The following is an 11,504-nucleotide window of genomic DNA, read 5'->3' as shown; positions in this document are numbered from 1 at the left end:
GCCATTACTATGAGCCGTCTTCCCCTCTGCAGCCTCCTGTTGTGTACAGGACTCCCGAATGGCGCAGCGGCGGTCTAAGGCACTGCATCTCAGTGCAAGAGGCGCCACTACAGTCCCTGGTTCGAATCCAGGTTGTTTCACATCCGGCCAGTGATTGGGAGTCCCAATAGGGCGGCGCACAATTGGCCCAGCGTCGTCCAGGTTTGGTTCGGGGGTAGGCCCTCATTGGAAATAAGAATTTGTTCTTAACTGACTTGCCTAGTTAAATGAAGGTTAAATGAAGGTTAAATAAAATAAATAAATATAGCCAAGACACATAGGCTATAGTATAATTACATTTTCTAAATATTATGTACATCAAGTTATTTTATTAGTGCTTCCTGTAAAACAGTGTCGTGGTATGGTAATATGATTTTAGGAGAAATATGCATTACTTCAGATAATCCAAGCACTATTCGGCCTAAATGTAGAAATTTAACCTTGAGTCCCTTTCTTCCTTTATTAGTGAGTTATTTACTATAGTAGATTAGAGACAAATTCATTGTAGAATAGTCTATATTGTCAATGGTATTGTAATAAACCAGGCAGGAGCAGGCCTCGAACCCTCGACCTTCTAGCCCAAAGTCCAGCGCGCTATCGACTGTGCCGCAACAGAGTCGGTATACGCGCTTATAAACCCAGCGTCGTTACACTATGATTGTTTTGGTTGGCATTGGACCAGACCAGAAAACATAACACACGGACCACAAAGCATTGCACAGAAGAACTCACACAGCACCCATGCTATATCTCTTGGGCTTCACTTGTATTGTAACATCGACCTCAAATAGATACTTTGTACATGGTACGCGTCATGCACTGGGGCGCATTCATTACGTCGATTCTATTCTAAAAACATTTCTTAAACTGAAGCAACCCGAACGAAACGGGGAGGGACACACCTGAATTTCTCAAATTGAAAGTGTCGTTTTTAGTTGCACAACGTTTTGCAACTGTTTGGGACAAATGATTACACTCCCGATGGTGGTCTTTCTTGACGTCATTTCTTTGCGCCCTGTCTGGGCGTGTGCGACGTTGTTGTCACTCCACTTGGCGCTCAGACGGAGGGTTAGCTAACGCGAAACATCAAGTGTAAGTGAAGTGTATGGTGTTATTGTCGTGGCTCTATAGTTCTTGTCTCTACGCTCTATTTTATTGCAATTTTGTGCTCTGAAAAATTACTACAATTATTTGAATTAGGGATTGGAGAGTATTTTAGTCCAACGTTAGTCTTGAAGTTATAGCTAAGCATCGGCTAACGTTAACCACTGATGAGACATTGTTGCGGCTTGTTTTCTTTAAAAAAAAAGAACACCTTTGACTAGTTGATACGGATACAATGACCGCTTTTGATTTGAACATTTGTAACGTTAGCCATATCTGTCGGCTTGTAACGGGTAAACTGGCTAGAATTGGGATCTGTCTGTGGCAACATGAGAAAGTGAAATCACCTGTCCAAAAAATGACTCCGTTTCAAAACAGAGCCCCCATCTTCCTGAAAAAAAGTGATGCTTTCAAAGCCCACACGACACCATTGATTATTCATTAGGGTTCCATGATTTCCTAACTGAACAGAAATGATCTGTTATCATCATCAACTATTGACCTTCGTTGATATATGTTGTAGGGTGTATGTATAGGTGTTTCTGTGGACGGTAGTGTATCTGCTGCAGCATGGATTCTGTGCCAGAGCCCAGGTCAGTCAGACGTTCCCCTCGCACGTCAAAGTCACCGGACAACAACGCAGCCAAAGTAAGATATACCAGAGAATATGAGTCTGTCTACTATCTACATGTCCATGATAAGAAGTGAATAGAGCTAGCCACCATCTTTAAGGTAGACTCACTGCAGCTCACTCTTGACTGTAGGCTATATCAGGGATGGCTAACAACAGAGATCCTATTAAATTACTAAGAGGAGCTATGTCATAAACACTCAAGGTTCCAGAATGGGGGTGAAAATGGCAGACATTTTGGTCAGGTAGAAATCCAAACCAGTCTAATTGGAATTAATGGCAGTAGACGCAGAATCCTGATTTTTCTTATATAGAAAAAGAAAACAAAGGCATGTGACACATCAGAAATTGTTTAACATAATTATTATCAACATAAAATATTGTCATATAATCATAAATACAGTTTATAATGGGTTTATACATGTTTTCTGTATAAATAGTCTCTAACATATATGTAAACAGACCATAAATGTCTCCATTTTTTATTTTCTTGGGAAGCTGGAAGTGCTATTATATGATACAATATCAGCTGCATTTACAACTTGTCCAAGTCCCATCAACTGATTTCATTCAGTTCCAGGCTGTAGAGATTGACTGTATTTGTTTGAATGGAATGTTGCCATATTGGCAGTTAATTAGAAATAAATAATGGGGATCATTCCTCTAAAAACTGACTGGCTAAGCTAGCGAACAAACATGCAGTGCAGATACGTTCTTCAAGTACATTATTTTACACTATCTTATCACAGCACTGGTAACACCATGGTAACACCTGTCCAACATGGTTGACTTTTTTGGACCATCATAAGAAGGTTAATGTCCATTCTAGCATTCTAAACCCTAATTCTCAAGTGACCCAACTGGCTGTGTAAGCTTTGTTTTGTTGTTGCTCAAACCCTACATAAACACACGTGATTCAACCGATCAGGGACCTGAGAAGCAGCAGACTACTAGAATCAGGTGTGTTAAAGCAGGGTTGCAACAAAATTCTGCACTTCCAGTAGCTCTTCAGGAGGAGGGCCTGGTCACAGCCCTCTGCCACAGATAAACCAGTTAGATGTGACGCCATAGTCATTGCTTTTGTTCCAAACGGTACCCTATTGCCTATGCAGTGCTTTTGACCAGGGCCCTGCTAGTCTAAAGGCCCGCAAGAAGACGAGCAACCTGCAGGAGACTCGGAGGAGAGGAAGAATGGACAGAAGGCCCTGGTCAACAGTAGTGCACTATAAAGGGATTAATGTGCTATTTAAGACACAGCTGTGGCTGTTAATGATCACCGTGTTGATAGTGGAGTTTGACCACGTAGAGATATTTAAACCTTTAGACTCCCCCTGAAGCTGTTGCTCCACACACAGACATTCACTTTTCAAGACAGGGTCATTTCTTCAAACATCTTCAGTCTCTTTTTCACTCTAATGGTCTGCTAATCACTCGGAGAGTTATTTTACTGGGACAACAACAACAACAGTCTTCCTGATTGCCTAACCTCTGTCTGTTACTCACCTCTGCCTCAGAAGGGCCGGAAGAAGACGAGCAACCTGCAGGAGACTCGGAGGAGAGGAAGAATGGACAGAAGTAAAGGAGAAGAGGACATAGCCAATCAACTGAACAACCTGGTACACACTTTAGACAAGAAGCATAAAGGGAAAGGAAATGTGGGAGAAAGAGTTTTACATTTGTATGTAAATGAGTGTAGAGAGGAAACAGTATATCTAGAGAGGAAACAGTGGGTCTAGAGAGGAAACAATAATTCTAGAGAGGAAACAATAAATCTAGAGAGGAAACAGTAAATCTAGAGAGATGGAGAGGAAACAGTAAATCTAGAGAGGAAACAGTAAATCTAGAGAGGAAACAGTAGATCTAGAGAGATGGAGAGGAAACAGTAAATCTAGAGAGGAAACAGTAAATCTAGAGAGGAAACAGTAAATCTAGAGAGATTGAGAGGAAACAGTAAATCTAGAGAGGAAACAGTGAATCTAGAGAGGAAACAGTGAATCTAGAGAGGAAACAGTGAATCTAGAGAGGAAACAGTAGATCTAGAGAGATGGAGAGGAAACAGTAAATCTAGAGAGGAAACAGTAAATCTAGAGAGGAAACAGTAAATCTAGAGAGGAAACAGTGAATCTAGAGAGGAAACAGTGAATCTACAGAAATGGAAAGGAAACAGAATCTAGAGAGGAAACAGTGATTCTACAGAGATGGTGAGGAAACAGTGAATCTAGAGAGGAAACAGTATATCTAGAGAGGAAACAGTAGAGATGGAGAGGAAACAGTAATTCTTACATTTAGGCTGTTAACATCATTTATTCTGAACACGTAATAACCTCATCACTCATTGTCTGCTAGTTCTGAGCGATTGACTTTCCCCCCCGGTTCAATTACTTGAATTCCATTTAGTTTTTTTGTGAGCGCTACACACTGTTTCTCTCGAGAGAAATCAAGTCAAGAACTATGTGGGGCGCTGGGCTGAAGGTAGTTGTAGTTTTTTCATGAAGCAAATATTCCGCAGAGTTCAGTGCGGAAACGTAATTAACTACAATGACCATAATCCGTTGCGCTTGTTCATTCCAACGCGGACACAGGCGGAAGGCACACAGACCTTATAGACCGTATGAATAGAGGAATGTACACAACACAATGAGGGGAGAGACGGATAGAGAGAGTTTGTGAAAGTATGCCTAGTAAAATGGTTAGTCAGACAGCTCTGCAGCGTACTTAGTCAGGCTAGCTAAATAGGATGACTACAGACAATACGGGGAGAACAGAGATAACGTGAGATGGTAGAGATAATAGAGAGACTGTTTGTCTACTTTGAAGAAGTAGTAAAATGGTTTAGTCAGACAGCTCTGCAGCGTACTTAGGCTAGCTAAATAGGACGACTACAGACAGTACGGGGAGAACAGAGATAACGTGAGATGGTAGAGATAATAGAGAGTTTGGCTGACTGACTGCTACTGTCTGATCAGAGATGAGATGATAACATTAAGGAATCAAATAAAAACAAAGTAATATACACAACTAAAATATGTTATTATTTAGTAATTTACTATTGATGTCTACCCAATGTAGACCTGACAGAGAATCGTTTTGGGCTTTGGAATTAACATTAAAAAGCTCTAAAATCATCGTAACGTCATTATTTTATAATACATTTAATAATGTAAAAAAAATATATAATAATCGAAAGCTTAATAGAAAACGGTTTATTTTCTAATAATCGAAACCGAATCTGAAGCCGACCTCAAAAAGCACTAATCGCTCAGCACTAATGGCTATTGTTGTTGCGTGGTGTGTGTGTGTGTGTGCGTGTGTGTGTGTGTTTTGTGTGCGTGTGTGTCTGTGTTTGTGTGCGCTCACGTGTTTTTGTGTGTAGGATCTGTGTAACGAGACTTCAGCCACAGGGACTGGTCTGGTGTTTGACAACGTGTTCACACACCATCGCTGTCTTTGGGATCCCAGGTGATTGTCATGTTATCTCAACCCTGTTCGTCTGTCTCTTTGCTGCTCCAGGTGGGTACACTCTGTATACAAAAGTATGTGGACACCCCTTCAAATTTGTGGATTTGTCTATTTCAGCCACTGTATGAAATGAGGCACACAGCCATGCAATCTCCATAGACAAACATTGGCATTAGAATGGCCTTACTGAAGAACTCAGTGACTTTCAACGTGGCACCGTCATAGGATGCCACCTTTCCAACAAGTCAGTTTGTCAAATATCTGCCCTGCTAGAGCTGCTCCTGTCAACTGAAAGTGCTGTTATTGTGAAGTGGAAATGTCTAGGAGCAACAACGGCTCAACTGTGAAGTGGTAGGCCACCCAAGCTCACAGAACGAGACCGCTGAGTGCTGAAGAGTGTAAAAATCATCTGTCCTCGGTTGCAACACTCACTACCGAGTTCCAAACTGCTTCTGGAAGCAACGTCAGCACAATAACTGTTCGTCGGGAGCTTCATGAAATGGGTTTCCGTGGCCCGAGCAGCCGCACACAAGCCTAAGATCACCATGCGCAATGCCAAGCATCGGCTGGAGTGGTGTAAAGCTTGCCGCCATTGGACTCTGGAGCAGTGGAAACACGTTCTCTGATGAGTCATGTTGCCCCAATGCATAGTACCAACTGTAAAGTTTGGTGGAGGATGAATAATGGTCTGGGGATGTTTTTCATGGTTCAGGCCCCTTAGTTCCAGGGAAGGGAAATCTTAACACTACAGCATACAATGTCATTCTAGATGATTCTGTGCTTCCAACTTTGTTGCAACAGTTTGGGGAAGGCCCTTTCCGGTTTCAGCATGACAATTCCCCCGTGCACAAAGCGAGGTCCATACAGAAATGGTTTGTTGAGATCGGTGTGAAAGAACTTGACTGGCCTGCAGAGAGCCCTGACCTCAACCCCATCGAACACCTTTGGGATGAATTGGAACACCGACTGTGAGCCAGGCCTAATCGCCCAACATCAGTGCCCGACCTCACTAATGCTCTAGTGGGTGAGTGGAAGCAAGTCCCTGCAGCAATGTTCCAACATCTAGTGGAAAGCCTTCCCAGAAGAGTGGAGGCTGTTATAGCAGCAATGTTCCAACATCTAGTGGAAAGCCTTCCCAGAAGAGTGGAGGCTGTTATAGCAGCAAAGCAGGGACCAACTCCATATTAATGCCCATGATTTTGGAATGAGATGTTGGACGAGCAGGTGTCCACATACTTTTGGTCATGTAGTGCACCCCAAACAACCCCAAACAAGTACCCCAAACAAGTACCCCAAACAACCCCAAACAACCCCAAACAGGAACCCCAAACAAGTACCCCAAACAACCCCAAACAAGTACCCCAAACAAGTACCCCAAACAACCCCAAACAGGAACCCCAAACAAGTACCCCAAACAACCCCAAACAAGTACCCCAAACAACCCCAAACAACCCCAAACAGGAACCCCAAACAAGTACCCCAAACAACCCCAAACAAGTACCCCAAACAAGTACCCCAAACAACCCCAAACAGGAACCCCAAACAACCCCAAACAAGTACCCCAAACAACCCCAAACAACCCCAAACAAGTACCCCAAACAGGAACCCCAAACAACCCCAAACAAGTACCCCAAACAAGTACCCCAAACAACCCCAAACAGGAACCCCAAACAAGTACCCCAAACAACCCCAAACAAGTACCCCAAACAAGTACCCCAAACAACCCCAAACAGGAACCCCAAACAAGTACCCCAAACAACCCCAAACAAGTACCCCAAACAACCCCAAACAACCCCAAACAGGAACCCCAAACAAGTACCCCAAACAACCCCAAACAAGTACCCCAAACAAGTACCCCAAACAAGTACCCCAAACAACCCCAAACAGGAACCCCAAACAACCCCAAACAAGTACCCCAAACAACCCCAAACAACCCCAAACAAGTACCCCAAACAGGAACCCCAAACAACCCCAAACAAGTACCCCAAACAAGTACCCCAAACAAGTACCCCAAACAACCCCAAACAAGTACCCCAAACAAGTACCCCAAACAAGTACCCCAAACAGGTACCCCAAACAGGTACCCCAAACAACCCCAAACAAGTACCCCAAACAACCCCAAACAGGTACCCCAAACAGGTACCCCAAACAGGTACCCCAAACAGGAACCCCAAACAACCCCAAACAGGAACCCCAAACAAGTACCCCAAACAACCCCAAACAGGAACCTCAAACAACACCAAACAGGAACCTCAAACAAGTACCCCAAACAACCCCAAACAGGTACCCCAAACAGGTACCCCAAACATCCCCAAACAGGTACCCCAAACAAGTACCCCAAACAACCCCAAACAGGTACCCCAAACAACACCAAATAGGTACCCCAAACAGGTACCCCAAACAACCCCAAACAGGTACCCCAAACAGGTACCCAAAACATCCCCAAACAGGTACCCCAAACAAGTACCCCAAACAACCCCAAACATGAACCCCAAACAACCCCAAATAGGTATCCCAAACAAGTACCCCAAACATCCTCAAACAGGAACCCCAAACAGGTACCGCCGTATTTAAGTTTGACCTCATTTCTGATTCTGTAAGCAATTAACCGACTGGTTGTATTGAAAAGTGAATTGAGACTGCTATTGTGTTGCCCTGCTTCCAGCCATCCAGAATGCCCAGAGAGAGTGAGCACCATAATGGACACGGTGGAGAGACAGGGACTGCTGTCCCGCTGTGTTACTGTGGAGGTGAGGGATTACAACACACACACACAGTGGAGAAACAGGGACTGCTGTCCCGCTGTGTTACTGTGGAGGTGAGGGATTACAACACACACGGTGGAGAGACAGGGACTGCTGTCCCGCTGTGTTACTGTGGAGGTGAGGGATTACAACACACACACACAGTGGAGAGACAGGGACTGCTGTCTCACTGTGTTACTGTGGAGGTGAGGGATTACAACACACACACACAGTGGAGAAACAGGGACTGCTGTCTCACTGTGTTACTGTGGAGGTGAGGGATTACAACACACACACACAGTGGAGAAACAGGGACTGCTGTCCCGCTGTGTTACTGTGGAGGTGAGGGATTACAACACACACACACAGTGGAGAGACAGGGACTGCTGTCCCGCTGTGTTACTGTGGAGGTGAGGGATTACAACACACACACACAGTGGAGAAACAGGGACTGCTGTCCCGCTGTGTTACTGTGGAGGTGAGGGATTACAACACACACGGTGGAGAGACAGGGACTGCTGTCCCGCTGTGTTACTGTGGAGGTGAGGGATTACAACACACACACACAGTGGAGAAACAGGGACTGCTGTCCCGCTGTGTTACTGTGGAGGTGAGGGATTACAACACACACACACAGTGGAGAGACAGGGACTGCTGTCTCACTGTGTTACTGTGGAGGTGAGGGATTACAACACACACACACAGTGGAGAGACAGGGACTGCTGTCTCACTGTGTTACTGTGGAGGTGAGGGATTACAACACACACACAGTGGAGAGACAGGGACTGCTGTCTCACTGTGTTACTGTGGAGGTGAGGGATTACAACACACACACACAGTGGAGAGACAGGGACTGCTGTCCCGCTGTGTTACTGTGGAGGTGAGGGATTACAACACACACACAGTGGAGAGACAGGGACTGCTGTCTCACTGTGTTACTGTGGAGGTGAGGGATTACAACACACACACACAGTGGAGAGACAGGGACTGCTGTCTCACTGTGTTACTGTGGAGGTGAGGGATTACAACACACACACACAGTGGAGAAACGGACTGCTGTCTCACTGCGGTGGATTGATTGATTGATGAATTGATTGATTGAATTAAGGGCTAGTGGACGAACAACAAAGTCAGGTCAGCAACATCTCAGGGACTGGTGTTTGTCCACTGATCTGACGTTGAGCAGCGATGTTATATTATGTAAACATAAAGTAGTTAGACAGGAAATGTGTTTGTTGTCCTAGTAGTCGCTCCTGGTTGCTTCTCCGCAGTATAATTGATATTGTAGGTATTGAACCGTTCAGTAGTCTCTCTCTCTCTCACCGTGTTCTCTCTCTCTCTCACCGTGTTCTCTCTCTCTCACCGTGTTCTCTCTCTCTCACCGTGTTCTCTCTCTCTCACCGTGTTCTCTCTCTCTCACCGTGTTCTCTCTCTCTCTCCGTGTTCTCTCTCTCTCTCACCGTGTTCTCTCTCTCTCTCACCGTGTTCTCTCTCTCTCACCGTGTTCTCTCTCTCTCTCACCGTGTTCTCTCTCTCTCACCGTGTTCTCTCTCTCTCACCGTGTTCTCTCTCTCTCACCGTGTTCTCTCTCTCTCACCGTGTTCTCTCTCTCTCACCGTGTTCTCTCTCTCTCACCGTGTTCTCTCTCTCTCTCCGTGTTCTCTCTCTCTCTCACCGTGTTCTCTCTCTCTCTCACCGTGTTCTCTCTCTCTCACCGTGTTCTCTCTCTCTCTCACCGTGTTCTCTCTCTCTCACCGTGTTCTCTCTCTCTCTCACCGTGTTCTCTCTCTCTCTCACCGTGTTCTCTCTCTCTCACCGTGTTCTCTCTCTCTCACCGTGTTCTCTCTCTCTCACCGTGTTCTCTCTCTCTCACCGTGTTCTCTCTCTCTCTCACCGTGTTCTCTCTCTCTCACCGTGTTCTCTCTCTCTCTCCGTGTTCTCTCTCTCTCTCACCGTGTTCTCTCTCTCTCACCGTGTTCTCTCTCTCTCTCACCGTGTTCTCTCTCTCTCACCGTGTTCTCTCTCTCTCACCGTGTTCTCTCTCTCTCACCGTGTTTCTCTCTCTCTCTCACCGTGTTCTCTCTCTCTCTCACCGTGTTCTCTCTCTCTCTCACCGTGTTCTCTCTCTCTCACCGTGTTCTCTCTCTCTCTCACTGTGTTCTCTCTCTCTCACCGTGTTCTCTCTCTCTCTCACCGTGTTCTCTCTCTCTCTCACCGTGTTCTCTCTCTCTCACCGTGTTCTCTCTCTCTCACCGTGTTCTCTCTCTCTCACCGTGTTCTCTCTCTCTCACCGTGTTCTCTCTCTCTCACCGTGTTCTCTCTCTCTCACCGTGTTCTCTCTCTCTCACCGTGTTCTCTCTCTCTCTCCGTGTTCTCTCTCTCTCTCACCGTGTTCTCTCTCTCTCACCGTGTTCTCTCTCTCTCACCGTGTTCTCTCTCTCTCACCGTGTTCTCTCTCTCTCCCCGTGTTCTCTCTCTCTCACCGTGTTCTCTCTCTCTCTCCGTGTTCTCTCTCTCTCTCACCGTGTTCTCTCTCTCTCACCGTGTTCTCTCTCTCTCACCGTGTTCTCTCTCTCTCACCGTGTTCTCTCTCTCTCTCCGTGTTCTCTCTCTCTCTCACCGTGTTCTCTCTCTCTCACCGTGTTCTCTCTCTCTCACCGTGTTCTCTCTCTCTCTCGCAGGCGAGGGCTGCGTCTAACGAAGAGCTGCGCTTAGTACACACGTAAGTCTCTTAGACTGCGTTTACACAAGTAGCCCCCAATTCTAATATTTTTGTTCGCTGATTGGTTCTTTTTTTGGGGGGACCAATCAGATCATTTCTGAAATAGATTCGATGTTCTGATTGGTCAAAAGACCATTAGTGGACAAAATATCAGAATTGCGCTGCCTGTTCCTTTTAAATTCTGTGTAGAATGCCCAGTAATGATGTTTATATTGTCATCCATGTGTTTGGTGTGTAAATGTGGCCTGTCGTATCTAACAGGAAGGAGTATGTAGAGATTCTGTTGATCCTGTTTGTTATTCTACGTTAACGGTGTTAAATGTATCTAACAGGAAGGAGCATGTAGAGATACTGTTAGATTCTGTTTGTTATTCTACGTTCACTGTGTTAAATGTATCTAACAGGAAGGAGCATGTAGAGATTCTGTTGATCCTGTTTGTTATTCTACGTTCACTGTGTTAAATGTATCTAACAGGAAGGAGTATGTAGAGATTCTGTTGATCCTGTTTGTTATTCTACGTTCACTGTGTTAAATGTATCTAACAGGAAGGAGCATGTAGAGATTCTGTTGCTCCTGTTTGTTATTCTACGTTAACGGTGTTAAATGTATCTAACAGGAAGGAGCATGTAGAGATTCTGTTGATCCTGTTTGTTATTCTACGTTCACTGTGTTAAATGTATCTAACAGGAAGGAGTATGTAGAGATTCTGTTGATCCTGTTTGTTATTCTACGTTCACTGTGTTAAATGTATCTAACAGGAAGGAGCATGTAGAGATTCTGTTGCTCCTGTTTGTTATTCTACGT

General features: G+C 45.0%; 1 protein-coding gene across 2 annotated transcripts in view; it reads left to right on the top strand.

Annotated features, from left to right (window-relative positions):
- The first annotated feature begins 1,013 nt into the window (after window positions 1-1,013).
- Window positions 1,014-11,504, top strand: part of hdac6 (histone deacetylase 6) — a 78,941-nt gene continuing 68,450 nt past the window's right edge. The window contains exons 1-6 of one of the 2 annotated variants that reach the window (XM_071373302.1): window positions 1,014-1,131; window positions 1,667-1,791; window positions 3,292-3,390; window positions 5,148-5,233; window positions 7,899-7,983; window positions 10,659-10,699. In XM_071373302.1, coding sequence (XP_071229403.1) covers window positions 1,714-1,791; window positions 3,292-3,390; window positions 5,148-5,233; window positions 7,899-7,983; window positions 10,659-10,699 — 389 coding nt within the window. In that variant the 5' untranslated portion in view covers window positions 1,014-1,131; window positions 1,667-1,713. Of the gene's footprint in view, window positions 1,132-1,666; window positions 1,792-3,288; window positions 3,391-5,147; window positions 5,234-7,898; window positions 7,984-10,658; window positions 10,700-11,504 lie in introns of both variants that reach the window. The other variant, XM_071373301.1, reaches the window with a different exon arrangement.

Source organism: Salvelinus alpinus, chromosome 28 (assembly GCF_045679555.1).
Source record: "Salvelinus alpinus chromosome 28, SLU_Salpinus.1, whole genome shotgun sequence".
NCBI lineage: Eukaryota > Metazoa > Chordata > Actinopteri > Salmoniformes > Salmonidae > Salvelinus > Salvelinus alpinus.
Note: the sequence above shows the minus strand (reverse complement) of the source record. Positions and strands in the feature narration are given on the sequence as shown.